At 39.3% G+C, this 22,237-nt stretch overlaps 2 protein-coding genes across 2 annotated transcripts in view; both read left to right on the plus strand.

The window, feature by feature from the left end:
- The first annotated feature begins 1,334 nt into the window (after nucleotides 1-1,334).
- On the plus strand, nucleotides 1,335-11,994 carry sephs3 (selenophosphate synthetase 3). The gene is made up of 8 exons (XM_042491134.1): nucleotides 1,335-1,719; nucleotides 2,457-2,560; nucleotides 5,498-5,605; nucleotides 5,828-5,982; nucleotides 8,650-8,740; nucleotides 8,863-8,962; nucleotides 10,277-10,489; nucleotides 11,645-11,994. The coding sequence occupies exons 1-8, from the start codon at nucleotides 1,443-1,445 to the stop codon at nucleotides 11,893-11,895; spliced, it is 1,299 nt and encodes a 432-aa protein (XP_042347068.1). The 5' UTR covers nucleotides 1,335-1,442; the 3' UTR covers nucleotides 11,896-11,994.
- The window catches only part of ap4b1 (adaptor related protein complex 4 subunit beta 1), a 32,142-nt gene continuing 21,890 nt past the window's right edge, over nucleotides 11,986-22,237 (plus strand). Inside the window, exons 1-6 of the mRNA XM_042491131.1 lie at nucleotides 11,986-12,842; nucleotides 14,547-14,732; nucleotides 16,037-16,261; nucleotides 16,356-16,486; nucleotides 17,589-17,736; nucleotides 21,356-21,641. Coding sequence (XP_042347065.1) covers nucleotides 14,620-14,732; nucleotides 16,037-16,261; nucleotides 16,356-16,486; nucleotides 17,589-17,736; nucleotides 21,356-21,641 — 903 coding nt within the window. The 5' untranslated portion in view covers nucleotides 11,986-12,842; nucleotides 14,547-14,619. The remainder of the gene's footprint in view (nucleotides 12,843-14,546; nucleotides 14,733-16,036; nucleotides 16,262-16,355; nucleotides 16,487-17,588; nucleotides 17,737-21,355; nucleotides 21,642-22,237) is intronic.

Here is a 22,237-nt window from a genome sequence, read left to right on the forward strand (position 1 = left end):
GTCCTTGTGTGTTTTTTTTCTGTGTTCTGAGTGAAGTAGGTTACAGAGAGTGAAGGGACGGTTGTTGATATATATGAAAAAATATGTTCTCACAGCTCTGCCAACAACAATGAGGTAAAAAATCATAATTGTTTGTTTTTTATTTTCTTTAAATCTTAAAAAGTCTTAACTGTAATATTTTTTCAGCAGGGATACTCAGCTTGATTTGCCTGGGGGGCACTTTTGCAAAATGAAAGGAGGCTCTGGGCCAGTCACAGTAGCCCAATACATGTTTCTAGGATTTTAGGAAATTTCTGGGATTTTAAGGGCATAGCTTGGATTTTAGGATATTTCTTGGATTCTAGGATGTCTCTAGGATTTTAAGATCTCTCTAGTATGTAGGACCTTTCTCAGATTTTTACACGTTTTCAGTATTTTAAAATGTTTCTAGAATTCTGGCTCTTTCTCTTTTTGGAACCTTTACAGGATTTTAGAGCGCTTTTAGGATTTCAGGATGTTTTTAGAATTTTGACACATTTCTCTCATTTCAAGATTTTTGCAAGATTTTTGGATGTTCACACATTTTTTGGGATGTTTCTAGGATTTTAGAACCTTTCTAGTATTTAAAACCCAGGAATTCTGGACGTTTTTAGGATTTTATGACGTTTCTGGTATAGAACATTTCAAGGATTTTAGAATTTAAGGGCATTTCTGGGATTTTAAGACATTAGGGTCTTAGCTAGGGCCTCTGTCAGTGTGGGGGATCCTTCTCTGGCTTTTTTTTAAATTAACAAGTTTTATATTGATGCAGTTTTACACTCTGGCACCTTATGCATACTAAAAGCACAAAATCAACACCCGGTGTGAATCACTTTATTTTTATTGTGAATTAGAAAATAGTTGGGGGGCCACCCAGCATCCTATCGGGGACCAAATTTGGTCTGTGGGCCGTAAGTTGAGTATCGTTTTTTAAGACCTATAGTTTTAAAGTAATTATCTCAGAGATGAACAGGTGTACAATAATAAAAATACATGTAACCGACGGTGAGAACAGATAGTAATGCTTCAAAAGTGCCCTGCGCTGTGTCAAGTGAGTTAAAGGAAGGGACCGGAAGTTTTAAATTTTGTCTTCACAATAAGATATTTTTCCTACATATCTATTGGTAGTGCCCTAGCTATGGGTTCAACTGACCTTTTTTAATGATATTGCAGTTATTCACGTCCATTGTCAAAGTTATGTGGTATATGTCTGTAGTTGAGGATACGCGAATCTTGCATAAACATGCACACCATGAATTTTTCGGCGAAAGTCCCGATCGGAAGTCGCACTGGTTTCATTTAACTTCACAGCAGTCTCTCGTTTCAAGCAACGCTCGCCGGACACACGCTCCATTCATCCCTCCGTCTTTATTTACCGGTGAACGCGACTGGCGTCGTGTGTGTGAAGTGTTCCCCAGGCAGGCATGTCAGGCTCAACCTCCCCGCCTCCCTCGGTGGAGGCTGTGGGAGCGGAGGGGTGTTTCCCCCCCGGGTACAAACCTTTCAAACCCGAAGAGCACGGCCTTGAGCGCGGGTTCCGTCTCACAGCCTTCTCGGACCTGAAAGGATGAGGCTGCAAGGTCCCGCAGGAGGCTCTGCTCAAACTCCTGGCGGGACTGGAGGCGGACCGGGCCGACGGGACAGGGAAGGCCGGAGACCAAGCTTCAGACTTCGGCCAACAACTGCCCGGCCCCCGGCTCGGTAAGAAACAAACACGGCATTAGCAGAGCTAGCCTTCATATCCCACGCATCTTGTCAAAAACCCTAATGGTGGTTAACGTCAGTTATCTAGCCTAACTGTTGCTAACTATGCTAGCATGTGTTAACTCATATGGCAGCTCATTTGACAGATGGACAGATATGGGCGAAAAAAACAGCGTGTTTTTGACAATGTTAGTCCTTAAATATTGAAATTGTTAGCATAAACGTGCTAACAGTAGTAAGTTTTCACTTAGTACATCGTAAATACGTAAAGACAGTTACCTAGTTAGCTAATAGGGTTCAGGATGAAGTTACGTGAGTTGTCAAATTACCAAACGGTAGGAATGATTCAGCAGAAATATTTTTATGCGTTCAGTGCAAAGTTCAAGCTTTTGGTCAAACATTTCTTCTAGTAAAGGGAGTTTCGCAATATTGAGTGGAAATGCTGTTTTAAGTTTACCACATTTAGGGGCAACCTTCAGTATATGGAAAGCGTCGTATGTAAAGCTAGTTACACAGTGTGACCATAGAAACCCCTGTGCTGCTGTTATTCTGCTGTTCACACATCATACTACCTTTAGTAAACAACATGGACACAAGTTCACACCCAGACTATTAAAAAAAGTACGCGTATTATGAACACTTAAAACAAGTTCATAGTTATTGCACTGCCATTTGTGCATTATTGCAAAACATTGCACAAGTGTCTCTCCTTCCTCACTGCTGTGTGTTTGCAGGTGTAGGGATGGACTGCTGTGTGATTCCCCTCAGACATGGAGGACTCTCACTGGTCCAGACCACAGACTTCTTCTACCCTCTGGTGGAGGATCCTTACATGATGGTGAGTTAGTGGCAGGTGTTTGCTCCTGAGAACTGCTGCAAACACGGAAACCATGCGGTCACTGGGAAACTTTCCAGGAAGTGAGGCCGTTCAAACCGGTCCAAACACAACATTATTTGTGGTGACAGACTCGTCTGACTACTTTAAGTGTTTGGATTAAACAATCGGATAGTGTGAGTCATTTTCTGTCAGTTGACTAATCAGTTAATCAGCATTATTTTAATGCCCTTTCTCTTTTCAACCTAACAGAACTATACTCTTTGACAGTGTCTGTTGTACAGCATCATTCAGCGACTATGAATTGTGCACATGATTCAACCCTTAGCTGTTAATATCACACACACTCCTATCGACCTGCGCACAAAATGCACTTTTCAAAACCAAGCTTTAAAAAATAGTGCACATTAATATTATTTTCTACTTTCATTGAGTTAAATGTTTTTAATCAGCATTAGTCCTAATCAAGTCCTAATATCAAATATTCTGTAATTTTCCGAATTTGAACTATTTAAATGCCAGGTTTTTGTCATGATGCCACCATTTTTTCGATGAAAAAAACAATGACATGAAAAATGAATTATCAGTATACTACACGATAAGTGTATTATTATTTTTTAATATCACAGCCTAGGATATGTCAGTGTTTAGCAGCAAGATTGATTTTTATATATTATTATTTTTTGTCCAGTGATGAATACACTCATACTGCTTTGCACACAAAATGCACTTTTCAAAATCAGACTATAAAAAATATTGTACATTAATATGATTTTCTTTTTGAATTTAGTTATATTTTTAACCAACATCAGTCCTAATCATGAATAGATGAAAAAAATAGATGAAAAAAACCCCCAATTAATTCAGCAACTGCTGTATATCAACCCTTTGCAACCTCAGCAATTTAGTTGGATTTCTTTAGTAAACAGGGGAAAAGGGAATGAGCAACGCCACAAAAAATGTCCCACAAATTGCAAGAAATTAGTTAAAGGTGTTGAATGAAAATTCTATGAAAATGAATTGTAAAAAAAAAAAAGGGAGAAAACTTTGTGAAACATGTCCAGAAAACTTTATTTCTAATTATCTTAAATTTATTTTCAAATTATGTTACAGGGAAAAAAATACAGTTCTTATTTTATTTTGTTATCTTTTAAAATTTTCAGGACTTTTTTTTTTTTCTTTTTTCTGGGTCATTTTCTTGTTTGTGTTTGTTTCTATTTTTCTTTTCTTTGCTCATTTTTAGGCAATTTTCTTATAACATTTTACAAATGTATTGCACATTTTTGAGCCTAAAACATGTGAGCCTCATGTTTTAGAAAGAAATCAAATCCATTTGTTCAGGTTTCAAAAGGTAAATTGAATGTTAAAACCAACTTTTAGATGACTGTTTGTGTAAAAAGTCTTAAAGTTAGTGGAGGAGGAATGGAGATGTGATACACAGGTGAGATACTCCGTCTACTATTTCATATATTTTCAATACTAAAGATAAGCAAAGATACTCGATATGATAACCTTCAATTTTAAAACCACGGTATCCCTTAAAAGCGGTATACTGCTGCAACTCTTTGCATAAATCATGTGCACTCACTGTACACTTTGCATTTACTACACCATAAGCAGTGTGTATTTTATGATGCATTTGCTGTGAGGATCCTAAAGGTTTAATGTCACCAAATGCTGACATCATGTAATGTGTGCCTTTCATAAACTCTGTTATTTATCTACTTCTTGTGGAAAATATGGCCTCTATTTTCCTACTATAGAAAGACAAATGTGAAAAATATTTGCTTAAATGGGAGTATTATAAAACACAGCACTCACTGTGTAATGTGCATCATTATGTTTTTCAAGTGTTCTCTTTTTGACTCTGTTTTTTAAATATAAGCAAAAATTCTTGTAAGTTGAAATACCTGTTTATATTGCCATATCTAACTTATTCCAAAGGATTATGAGTTTGAGGGTCCTTGTATCATCAGTTCATGAACAGGCATTGAATTAATCAGTCTAAAAAATAAGTCCTTAATTGGTCTAAAATCTTAACTTCGCATGTCTTAAAAGTGCTTAGATATAAAAGGTCTGATTTTATGACTCTTTTTCAACATTGAAAAACATAGTTAAATCTCAAAATAACTGGTAAATTTAAAAAAAATTCCCAGAATACCACTTGTATTACTGTCACCCAAAAGTCACATTTTTTTTAAAGTTAATATTTGGGGGAAAAAATCTCCCTAATGTTAAATTACTGGTTTCAAGTATTCTTTTTTTTTCACCCTTAGTTTTTTTTTTGTTGGTTTTGTTTTTTTTTTTTTTAGTGAAATCAATCCCAAATTTCATTTTGAGTGGCACTGAAAAAGTATTAATCAAATAATAATAATTTAATAAAATTCCACTTGCTGTAAGCTGTAGGAACCCTGTACACAGACACAGTTTCAGCGCTGTTACTTCCTCCTTTGGTGCCTTAAAAGCGAGACAACTCTGTTGCCCAATACCGCTGCCATACCTTTATATACAGAGTGGCGAGGTGATGTAATGGTGCCATATAGTCGCCTTGAACAGGCAGTTTAAAAGATGTCAGTGTTTCTGTAAGTTATTCATAACTCAGCACACACTGCTGACAGAGCCTCATCACTAGATGCACAGGAAACATTTTTCTAAGTTACAGATATAGTAGTTCAAGGGCAGCAGGAGTCATTCTGAAGGGGCTGAATGTTTTTCATCATGTTGTGTAAAATTTGGTTCCAACCTGATACTCTGTATTAAAAATGATCATTTTTTAAGACATGATTATGATGATAGAGTAAGCGTTTTTGCTCTCTCACGCTCTGTGTGTGTGTGTGTGTGTGTGTGTGTGTGTGTGTGTGTGTGTGTGTGTGTGTGTGTGTGTGTGTGTGTGTGTGTGTGTGTGTGTGTGTGTGTGTGTGTGTGTCTCTGTCTGTCTCAGGCAGGATAGCGTGTGCTAATGTCCTCAGTGATCTCTACGCCATGGGCATCACAGAGTGTGACAACATGCTGATGCTGCTGAGTGTCAGCCAGAAGATGAATGACAAGGTAACGTGTGCTCACGGGCGATTGTCAAGGTCTTGACTTTGCTTTTATTTATTGATGTCACTTTTGTGTTTCCTTTGCTGATCTAATGTGCACTCATTACAGTGAATGCCGTCTATCTTTTAAACAGAGTGGATTTTACACATGTAAAAACAGATTCCTGTAAAGTTCATTCAGGTCTCCTTTTATGACTCTTTATCATCTGTGTGTGCATCTGTGACTCAGGACCGAGAGCGGGTGATGCCGCTGATCATTCAAGGCTTTCGTGATGCAGCAGAGGAGGGAGGGACTTCTGTGACAGGTGGCCAGACAGTGATCAACCCCTGGATCATCGTAGGAGGAGTAGCATCAGTTGTATGCCAGCCAAATGAGTTCATCATGTGAGTCTGTTAAACTGTTGCTGTGTCTCTGCGTCTTCGGTGACTGTGCTTATTCTTTATGTATTCATACATTTTATTTGATAGGGACATTCCAAATATGGTACAACCTCAGCATGTTACAAAAAGGAAGGCATCATAGTTCCATACAATAACAGGCCTAGTTTAACAGTTATAGCAAAGAGATGAGAAAAGGGGTTAATATTCTTATATTATTTATTTTAGATTACATAGAATTACAACACAAAAAAGACACAAATATCAAGGTTACACGCACTTACAACAACTATTAGACATTCTAAAATAGTTTAAAATGCTCACATCTCTGATTCTGCTTCAGCCAAACTGGACCACTTTTGTTAAAAATCTTAAGCTCTTGTGTCAGTTTTATTTCAGTGGGTAGTGTGTTGCACATTTTAGAGCCTTTTATGGAAATATGTGATTTTACAGTTGCTGTGTGCTGTGCCCCTGGTGTTCCTTCCACTGTTGTGCCTGCTGATAAATTAGCATGAAACATTTGGTGTGAAATTTTGACTGCATTTAAAAACCAGTTTGAGGGATGAGAATTTTAGGAAATTATCACAACTGAGCAAACTGTACTGCTTCAGTGTGTGACAGTGATGCCATCTCATGGCTTTATTTAAGCATTATTTTTACAGCTTGGTTATTCAAAGATGCAACAGGCTTAGCTGTGATCATGTTATTATAATATCCACATCTTTGATTTTTCATGTTATTTTGTCAGGAGAGGGGATTTCAAATCACCTTGTTTGTATACCTGCCCAGCCTCAAAGATTTCTGTGATTGCCCAGAATGCATTTCATCAGCCCCCAACAGAACGTACTTGACCTTGTTAATTCATCCAGCAGGGGGTGTGTAGAAATAATTGTAGCCTGTAGTGAGCTGGTTTGGTAATATTAGGCTGTGCTCATGACAGCTGCCACAGTCTCAACACAAAACATGTCAACATGTCTTGTGGCTGTACGTCCCTCTGAGCTGTAGACCTTTGTCCACAGCAAACATTTTGACATCTAGTCAAGTCGAGTCAGTTTTACAAATACAGCCTCATATCACAAATTTGTCTCAAGGTGCTTTGTGTTAAAGCTACAGCACCGTCTGTGTTAAGGCTACATCCAAGCTGAGACCTTTTTGTTTTAACACACACATTTAACTATAGCTACTGTGTGCCCAGCGTCCACTCTACTCCCAACATTTTGGTAAACTCAAAACTGATAATTTTGAAAACGTTGCTTCATCGGTTTCAGTTGAAGACACTGGGGTTGATTTTTAGTGGGACGGTGGAAACTAAGACTTTTAATAACCATGATGCATGTTTGCTTCCGATATGGATTCATAATTCAGGATGTGTCTGTCGTTGTTTCTTAAGTAGCAATGATGTGCAGACGATGAAGAAACCTCCGCTGACACTGACTTAGTTGCATAAGAATCAATTTATTACAACAAAGTTCAGCATCCACCAGGCACCATGGTCTGCCTGGGAGAGGATTCAGGACCAATGTGAATCTCTCTCTGTCTTACAGCTCATACATGTGTCTTATATAGGTACAAGTATCTACACATTTATCAGTCACCCATTGTGTTCAACCACAAAAACCCCAAGGGGACACATTCCATGTAATTTAAGCCATGTGTCCGTACTCCAGACATCAGACCCCAAGGCCTAACCATCCCTTAACCTTTGACCTCAAGATAAGACCCATATAAACAGAGCATAAATACACCTCACATTAAGATTCAAAAAGGTTAATTGTCATTTTGAAAGTTACATTAGAGGGGAAAAAAACTAAGTACTGAGGTCCCAGTAAAAGCAGCAATAAAATAGAATGTAAAACCAGTCAAAGCAAAAAATAAATTTGATGAAATAAAATGATAGAATCTAAGACTGAGAAATGATAAAAACAACACAAATTTAACAGCGCAATTAGTGTTAATGAACATAAGTGTTATTGCACATACTCTTCTAAATAAATCATTTTTAGGTCATTTTCTCAGTCACCTTTTACTAATTTCTAGCAATTGGTGCCAAGTTGGTCATTGCCTTTTTTTCCATGTGTTTTTGAAAGAAATCAAACCAATTTTCTCTGGTTTCAAAGCCATCACAGGTGTATCTTTCTAAAAGTCACTTTTTGTAAACTTTGCAATTTATTTTGATTTCAGCGTCTTGTGCAGTACAATTTCAATATAGATATACATCTTCAACATGATCTTCTTATCTAATTACACTTTCCCAGCCATTACTACTACGAAAGTCAAAGAAACCTAATATATTAGTAACACAAAAAAGTCAAGAGAAAATAAAGTACATCTTAAAAAAGATAGTAATAATAATAACAACATATCATATCATCATGACATCTGGCTTCATCTCTGACTGGGGACCTTTGCTGCATGTCATCCCCCTCTCGCCCTGCATATCCTGTTTGTGTGTCCTTCACTATCTAATGAAAGAATATCTAGAAGGAAAGATCTCAGTGCAAAAACAGGGCTGTTAAAGGACTCCTCCTCTTTAATTTGAGCTTTTGAAACCGAAGTGCGCATGTAATATTCTCCATCTCCAACATAAAGGAACATCTAAGCTTTATATGAAGCTTACATATTGTGTCTGACTGGACAACAGCGATAAGCGTGTGTTTTGTTCGTTTTTTCCAGGCCGGATGGTGCTGTCCCAGGGGACGTCCTGGTTCTGACTAAACCTCTGGGGACGCAGGTGGCTGTGAACGCTCACCAGTGGCTGGATCAGGTCAGCCTCTCAGCTCCGCTCACATGAACATTATTTTGGTGTGTCATTATACTGATGTGTTTTTGTGCTCCCATCCTCCTCATGATGTGCCCCTTCCTGTCTCTGTTTTTCTGTCTCACCAGCCTGAACGGTGGAACAAGATCAAGTTGGTCGTCACCAGAGAGGAAGTAAAAGAGGCCTATCAGGAAGCCATGTTCTCCATGGCAACGCTAAACCGCACAGGTACATTACACCCGAGTCATTATGCAGTGAAGTTCTGAACACATCTCTGGTCAAAGAAATGTATTAACTAGGGCTGTCAAATGATTCATTTTTTATCCCTGAATTTCTGTAGTTAATCTCGAGGAATTGCATTTTTTTTAATCAAATGTTTAAAATTACATAATTTTGCATTTCAAAACAGATATGAAATCCATATTAACAAATTAACAATGTAAAGCAATTCTCACCAGAGCGATTGGGATTTGAAATAATGACAGCTAGTGTGGTGGCTGCAATAGAAATAAAGCTGCTAATGTTTTGAACATCCATCACCATGGTTACTGGAATGGTATCACCAGAGGAGAAGTTGCAGAACATCACTCAGTGGAAATACAGTCAATATCTCGCAATTGTGTGTTGACATTTTCAAAATATCACTTCAGTTTTGCGCAAATCTGTTACAGAAACCGTGTGTGTGTGTGTGTGTGTGTGTGTGTGTGTGTGTGTGTGTGTGTGTGTGTGTGTGTGTGTGTGTGTGTGTGTGTGTGTGTGTGTGTGTGTGTGAAAACTGTCCCACAACCTCAAGAGTTTTGTCCACTGAATCAGTTTATTGTTTTCCTGATATAACTCAATATGCAACAACTCAAAAGTCCACCTGAGTCCCTACAAACAAATCAGGAAATCATAATAAAATAACGCCTTAATCGTGGATGGATGGCCTAAATCTCTCTTAATACCTCAGTGGTCAATATTTGCATTTCAGGAAATTATTCACAATTTATACACCCCATAGCTCCTCACAGTACTACGGGGGACGGTATAAACTTTCAAAATGTCCTAAAACGGCATTTCAGATGGACTTAACATTTAGCTCTAATGCTGAGCAGCAGCCCTGAGAGACATTAATAATCTTTTCTCTGCATGAGCAGATTACTTTTGACTCATCCACTGAGCTGTTTGGGAGTTTTTCAAAATGAAATGAGCCGTTAAAAAATCACAGTGTTGTCAGTTTCCATCTCTGTGGCAGCAGGGGAACAAAATAGCAGCACAAGATTTAATTTATTTTTTTTTTTCTTTTAAGTGTTATGGCCGGACCTTAATGTCATCACAATTAACACATTAACGCTGACAGTCCTAGTATTAATTTCTATTACTGCTATATGTGTGTTTCCACAGCATTGAAATATATTTACTCTCAGCTTTTTTTCTTTAATTCTGAAGTAAAGAGAGGAATAAAAAATAACATCGGCCTACATCGGCTCTGGTTGAGCTGAAGTTGAAATCTCTGTGACTTCCTGTCACATTTGATTTAATGTGATTGAATTATTTCTCCAGCGGCCGGCCTGATGCACAAGTTCCAGGCTCATGCTGCGACAGACGTGACAGGTTTTGGGCTGTTGGGGCACGCCAACAACCTGGCAGCGCAACAACGCAACGAGGTGGCCTTCGTCATCCACAACCTACCAATCATAGCCAAGATGGCTGCCATCAGTAAAGCCTGTGGAAACCTGTTCAACCTCGTGCAGGGCACTTCAGCAGAGACTTCCGGTAAGAAACTGACATTGACACTCAATGACTTTTTTTTTCTTGTCCTGATTTTAGTCTTTTATCTCCAGCTCTGGTATGGAAATAAAGAAATGAGTATGAAAGCATATTAGTGTTTCCTGACTGTTGCCCCTGTTCTGTTTTTGTTTAGTTTACGTCTTTATGTAAAGAGGTTTGACATCCAGCGTTCTGCATGGAGTAGACTGGACAGTGTTTACTTATTTGCCTGAGCTACGGTGCCTAGCTACAGTTTTTGGCGATTATTGGCAACAAAATAGAATACATAGTCGACCACTACACCAGCAGCAGCAGTAGCCTGAACCGCTGATACGAGGCAGGATGGATCCATGCTCTCATGCTGTTTACACCAAATTCTGACCCGATCATCCCAATGTAATCAAAGACATTTTTTTAAATCTTCTATTATCCAATTTTGATGAGCCTGTGTGATTTGTAGCCTCAGCTTCCTGTTCTTAGCTGACAGCAGTGGCCCTCAGCGTGGTCTTCTGCCGCTGTGGCCCGTCTGCGTCAAGGTTCCACGTGTTTTCCATTCAGAGATGCTCTTCTGCACACCTCGGTTGAGTGGTTATTTGAGTTACTGTTACCTTTCTATCAGCTTCAACCAGTCTGGCCATTCTCCTCAGACCTCTGGCCCCGCTGCTCACTGGATATTTTCTCTTTTTTGGACCATTCTCTGTAAACCCTAGAAACGGTTATGTGTGAAAAATCCCTGCTGAAATACTCAGACCAGCCCATCTGGCACCAACAACCATGCCACGTCACCTTTCCTCCCCATTTCAGTGCTCACTTTGGACTGCAGCAGATTGTCTTGACCATGTCTACATGCCTAAATGCACTGAGTTGCTGCCATGTGATTGGCGGATTAGATATTTGCGTTTACAAGCAGTTGAAACAGGTGTACCTAATTAAGTGTCCGGTGAGTGTATTTACACAATAAACTTAAAGCTATTTGTACTCAGATGTCTAATGTGGTCTGAAAGATAAACTGAGAGGTCTGGATAAGTATGGACTTTTGAAATGGAAAATGTGTATGAACCTCTAATGCAACATGATTTAGCCATAATTAGATAATTGTTGTTTGAAAGCACGCACTATTTAAACCAAGTGTTGAGCTAAAACCCTCTCCTCCTCCTGCAGGTGGGCTGCTGGTGTGTCTGCCTAGAGAGCAGGCGGCCAAGTTTTGCTCGGAAATGAAGAGCCAGAGCTCCGCGGCCGGAGGTCAGGGGGCGGCGGGCGGAGCGTGGATAATCGGAATCGTTGAGAAAGGCGACCGCCGCGCTCGCATTATCGACAAGCCCCGCATCATCGAGGTTCCACCACGAGGAAGCCAGGCAGCAAATCAGGACAACAACTCCAGCAGCCCAGCCCCCAGCCCCAATCTGTCATAGACACTGCCACCCCTCTGACACTGGTCCAGTGTGTGTGTGTGTGTGTGTGTGTGTGTGTGTGTGTGTGTGTGTGTGTGTGTGTGTGTGTGTGTGTGTGTGTGTGTGTGTGTGTGTGTGTGTGTGTGTGTGTGTGTGTGTGTGTGTGTGTGTGTGTTTTTGCTGTTTGCATCTCCCTTTCCAGACAAAATGCTAAGAGCACACCGACCAAAAACACTGTCATCTTTAACGGGGAGAGGGAATGGACAGCATGAAGCTATTATTTATCCGTTTTTGAGAGAGCTGCTGAAATGAGGCCTGCCGTCACCGTTTTGGAATGAAATGTAAATTCAGGGCAGTAAGCTGCACCACCCAGCCCTTCTTATTTAGACCTGCCTTTCGTTTCCCCCTTTCCTAATCCATTTAGATTTCTTTAATTTATCTGAACGTAGAAATGAGGTTCAATTTTAAACAAAACATTCCAAATCACTCTTGCCAGTTAAAAATGAATTTGAGTGTGAATATGTGTGTGTGTGTTTGTGTGTGAGTATTTTATCATGTGACTGGGGGTGCTTTGCTGTGGGGAAGCGTCGACTCTCCTTTTGGAAGACGTTCATGTCGATTAATGTTGGTGAATGTATCGTGTGGAAAAAGAAACGGCACGCAGCCCTGCCCTGACAGTCCAGAGGAAGGCTTGAGCAGCTTCCTTCGGACCAGCCGGGTGGCGCTCAAGTGTCCGTCTGTGTCAGCTGACCGGCCGTCCAGCACCAAGTCCCTCCCTCTCTTCCTCTTCATGAAGCTCTGCCTTTAAACCCCAGCCAGTGGGGGCAGGCGGAGTGGATGTCTGCCTGTGGATGGAGGTGGGACTTGCAGCGCTGGAGGTCTGAGGCTGTCTGTGTTTGGAGATTTCCTGCTTTTCACAATCAATAAAACCATCATCAACTCAGACTCAGGCACCGTTTGGCTGTTATGTGAGTGATCAAACATTATTTGTATGTTGGAGTGTAAAGAGTTGGATTTTAAAAAATGCACTGAATGTGTCTGACCACTGTCACCCAGACAAAACCTTCTCACAGCAGCCGACGTGTTTCCACAGCAGCAAAAGCACAAGCAACAAGTAGCATTCATGATTCTGTGTAGCTGTGAGGAAGCATGCTCGATATCAGGAGCTGGAACACCTTAACAACACAACAACTACTCTGCTTGGTTTGATCAGATCTCATTAATATTACATTTTTGGATAATCGATTATGAATCTTAAACATACATTTATTAAGCATTTTGATCAGTCAATCAATCAGTCATTATTTGTATAGCACTTTTCATACAAGCAAAACTGTAACAAAAAGTGCTTCATACAAAAAATACCAGAAGTCCCCCTACGTCACACACACACACACACATTCATACACACAAGTAGACACATTGGTAAAAAAGCAAGACTTTGTAATGAATTTAAGCACTAAAATAAGATTACTTATTAAAACCAGGAACTGAAGAAACACTGCCATAAGTGAGGAAACACCAGAGGCAGGATAAACCTTTAGATAAAGATTAAAATATATAAATATAATATGATTAATAAGTCAAACATATAAATAAAATACTCCAAATAGCAGATAAAATGTAAATAAAAGGGTAACAGAACAAATAATAATAATTAAAAATGTAAGAAAAAAAAAAAAAATAAAATAATGTACAATGTAGTAAATCAATAAAACAGACTAAAATGTATAAATGAATAGTAAATAAATAAACATGTAAAGCTGAGTTAAAAGCCAAACTAAAAGGGTAGGTCTGGAGTTTGCCCTTAAAAATATCATCCACCTCTGCTGCTTGATGTTGTAGGTTGTCAAGGTGGGGATCATTTCCCCTTCTTTACATAGGATTGGCTAAGGCTCTCATTTGGCTGAAACCATGAGCACCAAAGAAGAAGTAATAGCGGCAGAGTAAATAAGAGAGATGTAAATATATATATGTGTGTGTGTGCGTGCGTACGTATGTATATATATATATATTTTGAATCAAAAATCAAAACACATCTTTTCTGATTAGTTTTATGTGATAGGAATTAAAAGTCCACCCCAAATAGAAGACTGAATAAACCTGTTGAGTTCGAATTCAAGCAAATAATAGCCAGGGCTACTAACTGAAGTTTTATGAAACTTTATCCAGCTCTGTTGTTTGGTAGTTTATTAAACTGCGTCATATTTTAAATGGTGACCTCATGTTTATGCTCATTGTGTGTTCATTGTGGAAGTTGATGCTGAACGCTGTCACTGTCTCTGCTCGCCCTCACCAGCAGGTGTCTCTGTAACACCGTGTAGCAGTGATGGTGCAGGGACAACACCATAGACAAGACGGCTGAGGTTTTTATTCTGTTGTGTGTGTGTGTGTGTGTGTGTGTGTGTGTTTTCTTTTATTTGAAATTGTTTCAGATGTAATACTAAAATGAGAATTTTCCTATTTATTTTTTTTAAAATATCTTGCTCTAAAAAAAAAAAACAGCTGTGGGTGTTATTTCTCCTCCAACCAGCAGGGGGCGGCGTATCATTAAATACAGGAGCGTGAAGCAGAAGAAGAAATGCGGATGTGTGCTCGGTGTAAACAAACGAGTCATCCAGTAGTGTCAATAGTTAATCCCCAATTTAACCGTTAAACTGTGTTTTTAATAGAAACAAATGGACATGTGAGGAATGGCGTTGGAGGTATTTTGAATTTATAAGCTTTGGGCAGCGTGTGGACACCATGCCGTATCTGGGCGGTGAGGACACGGTGAGGGAGCTGAGGAGAGCTCTGTCCAACCCCAACGTCCAGTCCGACCAGCTGCGGTACAGGAACACCATCCTCAAAGTCATCAGGTAGGTCACACTCAGTCAGACACACTGACAGACAAAAAGACAGACTGTCCTCAGGACATTCACCAGACATAGCGGCTTATCTGCAGGGCCGGAATAATCTATCAGGAGCCCCCGGGGCAAAAAGTTGGTGTTGGGCCCCTCTGACTCTGTGGCCAAGTCAAACACACAAGCTGAGCATAAAAAAAACCCACCAAAAACTACATGATAACATATTGACAATTTCCTCATTTTGCAATCTCAAAATGATAAAGTTGTCTGCCATTTTGTCACAATTGAGTTATTCATATTTTCGTATTTTGTGACAACTTATTGACAGTGTGTTTGTTGTTGTTTTTTTTGTAATTCATTAATGCATTAATGCATTTTTGTACATTTAATTTAAAACACAGGTTCATATCATTTGTACTATTTGGAATGCAATAATTTGAAGCTTAATATTTTATAACAGCTCAGAAAGCGCTCAGAACCTACAATTCTAACATGGCGATTTCTGAAATGTCACACATTTCCTCAAAAGGTCTGTTGTTCAACTAAAAGGCAAGAAACTTGCCTTAGAAGAACCTAGGAACACTAATCAGCTATTATGGCTTAAATATAATGGCCAGTGAGCAGTGATAACTAATACGTCTTTGGGGTCATCAGGTGGGAACCTCCTTTTATCTCTGTGTTAGTTCCACAACACCTCCAGGAGGCAAGGCAGCGAACTCTGGCATCCCAGAGCCACTCCCCTAGTGCCAGCTCACTGCTCCTACGCAGCCCAAACTATCCTCCAGGTAGTGACAATGCCGATACTACCAGATACAAGGCTAAGCTACCACATGGCTATCACAGATACAAGGCTAGGCAGAGAGGGAATGAATCTGGGGCAGGGAGAACAGGAAATGCAATACAGTCCTTCAGAATGATGCCAACTATAACAACTATAACTAACTATAACAACTTATTGTTTGTTTTGGGATTTTTTATTTACTTTTTTAAAAAATCTATTTTCAAAAGATTTCCTTTAATGATATATTTATTTAATTAATCATTGTAAATATTTTTTCCTTTTGGCTTATTTTCAGGTAATTTAAAAGTTACTTACATTACTACTTGTAGGCCTAACTTTTCACTCATACCTTGCTAATTTTCGGTACATTTCTTAAGTTGCTCAGTGCCGCCTTATGTTTAAAAAAAAATTCAAGTCAATTTGCTCACGTTTCAAAGGATTAATTTATCCATTACTTTGATTTATGACCAAATACTTGCAAAACCAGTGTCATCATTTCCTCCATCCTCTGCTGTCTTTTGTGTGTCTCTCTCAGGTCGATGTCTCAGGGCGTGGATGTGTCAGGCCTGTTCAGTGAGATGGTCAAAGCGTGTGCCACAGTGGACATCGTCCAGAAGAAACTGGTCTATGTCTTTCTGTGTTCCTATGCCACCTTAAACCCCGAGCTGTCTCTGTTGGTCATCAACACCCTGAGGAAAGACTGTCAGGATCCAAACCCCATGGTGCGCAGCCTGGCCCTGAGGAACATGACCAACCTCAGGTGAGATGCCCCACATACACACAGACCTCAGTACAAGTCGTCACATCAGCCTGTGACCGCTGGGATAAGTGTGTTTTTTAACTATGTGTCCCAGGTTACCCAGTCTGGTGGAGTACGTAGAGCAGCCGCTGACAGCAGGACTGAGGGACAGAGCAGCCTGTGTGCGAAGAGTGGCTGTTCTCGGCTGGGCCAAACTGCACAATCTCCAACCAAACTCTGAGATCGGTAGGCTGGATGTTAGTATACTCGTCTGGTATGCTTTACAGTTCAAAGTTTGCTTGCTTGCTGCAGATAATAGATGCTGATACTAAAATGTGCAACTACTAAAAGTAAATGATAGCTACTAGGAACTAAATAACAAAGTATATATTTTTTTACTGTCAATTGTTGACACTGTTTCCATGATTTCCACCATCTCTGCTGCCCTGATATGTCACGCAAATGTGACAACTCGACAACTCGGATATCATCGAATTTCCCCATTTCCCAGTTGTAATTACGACTTTGGCGCGCTGTTCAAGTACTTGTCACTCAGAAGCAACATATTTCTGAGGAGCACATGAAGGCAGCATAACACACTTGAATCTCTGTCTTAACTGTCTGCAGTCGAATTGAATTGTAGGTATTGTAGGCACCAGGAAGAAGAATGTGTGGAATATGAGGGTAAACTCACTGTTTATGCTTTACCGATTTTATTTCTCATTTTAAAACAAAGTCAATCACGACTCTGAAAATATCGTAGGAGTGCAATGTTTAATCGGTGGACTTAATGGGTATTGTGTTCTGTTATGATTAGGGCCATTACAAACTCTGAATTCTGTTAGTTGAATCAGATTTGGCAGTTCCATATGAATTTCACTCCAAGTGCTGGTCCGCAGCTGCTGGTACCTGTAGCAGACTTCTCACAGAGTGCACGGCTTGGCATAGTGTAATGACGTATACTGCACACTAACACAACTCCCCTTCAACCAAAAAATATGAATCTCACTCGACTCGGGGTAGCCCTCCTTATTTATTCTTAAAGTATACATGCATAAATATGTTTTGAGGTTTGTGGATTTTTTTTAAGATTATTTTTTGGGGCTTTTATTGCCTTTAATTAACAGGACAGTGTGAGTCCAGTGTGAGTGAGGGGGAGAGAGAGAGTGGGAGACATGCAGCAAAGGACTGAGGCCAGACTTGAACCAGTGGCTGCTGCAGCGAGGACACAGCCTCTGCACATGGGGCGCCGCTCTAGCCACTGAGCCACCAGGCGCCCCATGTTTTGAGTTTTTTTGTATATGCATCCACACCATGTCTACAGAGCTCCCGTTCATGATTCTTCCAGATGCTGCAGTGGTGAATGAGCTGTACAGCCTGCTGAGGGACCCAGACCCCGTGGTGATGGTGAACTGCCTCCGAGCTCTGGAGGAGATCCTGAAGGAGGAGGGAGGAGTTGCTATTAATAAACCCATCACCCATCACCTCCTCAACAGGTTAGAACATCAGAAATCTATGTCACTGAATGATAATCGGTAAAACAAGGGAATCTATTAACCCTTTTAACCTGAGTTAATTGTCTTGATTACTGTCATAAACATGAGAATAAGGCAAAGAAGGAGCGACCCAAAAATTAGCTAGAGGTTTGTGAAAAGTACAAAAAAATTACTTTAGAATTATTATAAACAAAGGGTAAGGAGAACAACATTAAATAACAAAAGCCATTTTTGGGAAAAATGTATTTAACATGTACTTTGTGTTTTTAGTTTTGCAATGTCCCATTCACTAAGATAGAGGGGGTGAGGCTTATGACCTATACCGCAGTCAGCCACCAGGGGGTGATCCAGACTGAAAAGTTACACTTTGGGGGAGCTGTCATGTCGTCCATCTTTATATACATTTTATGGTTTCAGCAGAATTGAAATTTTTGATTTTTTTCTCAATAAATGATACTGTGCCACATGGTCACAGTCATGACTGACTAAAGCAGCTGAAGCCATTTTTTTTCTCCTTTGATTTTAGCACAAACCAAACTTCTGTCACACTGCAGCAGTTATAATCATTCCCTTCATATTTGTTACGCTTGCTGTTTTTATTCCCGTGTCATCTGAAGCTATTTTGATGTGCTGAAAAGGCTTTGGCGGTATGTAATATTTCATACCTTCATCCTTCCTGAATTTCACCAGGGTAAATGATATTTGACTTTTTAAGCGTGCAGCACTTACACAAGGCTTATTTGCCTTGTTAACTCATCATAAAACACACTTCAATCAAACTTGTCAGAAACAAAATAAAACTCACCCAGACAATCTTGGTTACTCTTGTTAGTAATCGTTACTATGTCTAATGTTTCAACAATCACCAGGTACAGTTTGGTCCAAATAAATCCTTAATTCACCAAGTTAGAATTTAGAAGGCATGTCGTTATTCCCCACAGTCTCTCTCTCTTTGCTTGCTGGCTGCCAGCTGTTTACAGTCCTGTAACTTCCCCCTTCACTACTAGGTGTCACTGTGTCTTTCAGCTCAGCTGCCTGTTCCACCAGTAGAGACTGGAGAATGAGCTCTGGTGGTGTGTACTGTACATTACATACAATGAGTTCAATAGGAAGAGGCACACCTGTATTTATGATGGTATTGAAAAACATACCGTAGGAATTTCTTAATACTCTGGTATACTGTAATGATATATGTAATGATAACGTGATAACCTGTTCTAATACTGTAACCCTACTGAGTGCCCTCCGAGAGTCAAACAATATGCTCAGTGTGTCATGAAGCATAATGAATATATATCTTTAACATTTCGTAGTTTATGTGCTACTTAGTAAATACATTTTATATTTTCTTTAGGAGAACTCCTTTTGTTCTATCTTCTTTGTGATTTTGTCTAACATTAATCTGCAGCACTGAGCCGTTGTCTCCGTATGCAGCCATAAGCCATTTATCTACCCTGAGTTAATCAAATCAGCATAGCTTAATTGCTTCCCATTGCTTCCTGATAGATTTCTCTGCAAGTCAGTGTTACCAGGAAGGCATTAGAGGAAAGCATTAGAGGTAGGAAGAACTTTCTAGATGCTTTACATCAACTGCAGGCTGTACAAGACATTTCTGCTGTGGGAGATTTTGTCTCCAGCATTCCCAGAGGAATTACTTTCTAGCATTTTTATTTTAAGTCAGAATAATCATGAAAACCACAATTTCATGATGCCAGGATTATATGAAGGCAGAGGCAAATTGGTGCAATTTCTTTAAAAAATATAGGGAAAAGGCAAGAAGCAACCTAGGAGTAAATGCTCCACAAACTGCAAAAAATGAGTAGATTTAAAAAATTCTTTTTTGAATCTAAGGAAAAACTACATTGATAATTCCCATAACCACATATATAAATTGGTGTTAAAATATGATATTAATTTTTAAGCACCCTTTTCACATTATTTCCTTGTTCTTTAAAAAAACTTTTTTTAAAAACCAATTTTCAGATACATTTTTGGGCCATTTTTAAATTTTGTTTTTCATTGCCCTCCTCTAATGGTTTTTTAAAGAAATCAACCCAATTTTCTTCGGTTTCACAGCGTTAAGTCAGCATACATTATCATTGTGGTTTTAAAGAAGTTGCAATATGCTTATTATTGCAAATGTGTATTGTGATCTATTGCAATCTATTGCCTATTCTCAACTCAAAATTAAGTAAGAAAAAGTTCTCAGTCTGTTCATCTTACTTCAGTCATTCTTATTGCACCAATTTGCACCAAGAAGAATAAAAAATTGTATTGTTCTGGTAGTCTACCAGAAGTTACATTTGTATTTGAAATATTAATAATTTAGTAAATTAAAAGATCAATACTTGGTGTGAGTGTATTAATACACTGTTGCAGGCAAAAATATTTCAATATCCACCAACCCTACTAATATCTGATACGATACGACACTATCATGATACTTAGGTGCATATTCACTATGTTTTGTAGTTTTACAAGTATTGCATTTTTTGTAAAGCTTTTTAACATTATACCATGGGAAAAAGATGAATCATAAAAATAAATACACATCACATTGTAAAAAACTAACTAATAACAATTTTGTGGTCTTATTTTTAACAATTTTATCCTTCTGAAGCACTTTGTGACCTTGCTTTGTAAATGAGCCAAATAGAGAAACTTTACTTACTTACTGGAATTTACATGTACAATAGAATGAATTTTAAAAAATGTCTTAATCTACTACATTAAGCTGTCTCTGCAGTATTTCCCATACATTGATCTATTTGTGGCAGCTCAACATTGACCCCCACTTATTGATTTTTTTTGTAGTATTTATAATGATATCTGTTTTTAATGTATTATTTGTTTCTTTATATGGTTACTTAGTATTTTTTTATTACAATTTCAATTTCTAGTATTTATCTATTTATCATTTATTAGTATTTATTTATTTAGTATTTATTGGTATATTTATAATATGTATTTAGTATTTATTTATTTATAATTTTATTCCATTGTGGAGCTGCACACAGATCATTGATTCGCTCAGCCCCTCGCCTCTTTCTATCTCTTTCTCTCTCTCTCTCTCTCTCTTTCTTTCTCTTTCTTTCTCTCTCTCTTTCTCTCTCTTTCTCTCTCTCTCTCTCTCTCTCTCTCTCTCTCTCTCTCTCTCTCTCTCTCTCTGTCTATTAGACCACAAATGAGACAAATTAGCAAAGTCCTGCATGCACCCTGTGGTCCCTCTGCTTCACTACTTGCCTCTAAGGGCCTGTCTCCCAGGAGGAGATCAGGCGGAAGCTTCCAGAAACAGACCTTCAGTCGTGGCTGTAGACACTTAAATTCACTCAGCACAATATTCGCAGTTGGCTGGGTCTAATCTGTGTAAAGACAGCAACAGAAAGTTTGTAGATTTGCACTGGCTTAATTCAAGTTGCAGCATCATATACTCCGGCTGAATTATATTGATTTAGGCATTAAAAAAATCTTTATATATATATGATATTATACTCATATTCCCATTGACTGAGACAGCAGATACTGTCAGTAGAGTTTTGCTTAGATACACATCAGTAGCATCCATAGCCACACACGTGGTGATGTTGAAGTCGACACCTCTCTGTGTGTCTGTCCTTAGGCTGAAGGAGTGTGATGTTTGGGGTCAGTGTGAGGTGCTGAGGATCCTCCAGCGCTACCGGCCTCAGTCAGAAGATGAGCTGTTTGACATCCTGTCCCTGCTGGACGCCTCCCTGGTCAGCCCACACCCCCCAGTCATGGCGGCCACCCTCAGCCTCTTCCTCAGCCTCTGCTCCAGCCTGCCTGCTGTCAGTCTGGCGGCCCTGGAGCGAGTGCGTGGACCCCTGCTGGCTGCCTGCGGGAGCGTGTCCAGAGAGATGAGGTTCACCGCGCTCTGCCACATACAGGTCAGTGTGAATAAGTCAAGTCTGGAGGGAGAGTGTGTGAAAGTATTACAGTATGTGCAGTTAACATTAATGCTGCATTTGGTCATGTAAATGTCTACTTTGTCATGAATTGGCTCACCACTTAGATGAAGGGGGGAGAGTACACAAAAGGCTGGAGGTCAGAAAATGAAACACTCTACATAATTAGAAATAGAACCTATCATTACAAGGTAGATGATTGCACAATGTGACACAGGGATGCTCAACCTACTTTGCTCTGGGCCACTTCTGCAAAATATCAGGAGGCCAGGTGCCAGTTGCAGCAGCCCCATACACAATTCAAGGATTTTAGGACATTTCTAGGAACCAAGAACATGTCTAGGTTTTTTAGACATTTCTAGGATTTTAGGATATTTCTAGGAACCAAGAACATGTCTAGGTTTATTTAGACATTTCTAGGATTTTAGGATATTTCTAGGAACCAAGAACATTTCTAGGTTTTTTAGACATTTCTAGGATTTTAGGATATTTCTAGGAACAAGGAACATTTCTAGGTGTTTTAGACATTTCTAGGTTTTTAGGATATTTCTAGCATTGTAGAAAGTTTCTAGGAATTT

The sequence above is a fragment of the Plectropomus leopardus genome, chromosome 8 (genome assembly GCF_008729295.1).
Source record: "Plectropomus leopardus isolate mb chromosome 8, YSFRI_Pleo_2.0, whole genome shotgun sequence".
Classification (NCBI taxonomy): domain Eukaryota; kingdom Metazoa; phylum Chordata; class Actinopteri; order Perciformes; family Serranidae; genus Plectropomus; species Plectropomus leopardus.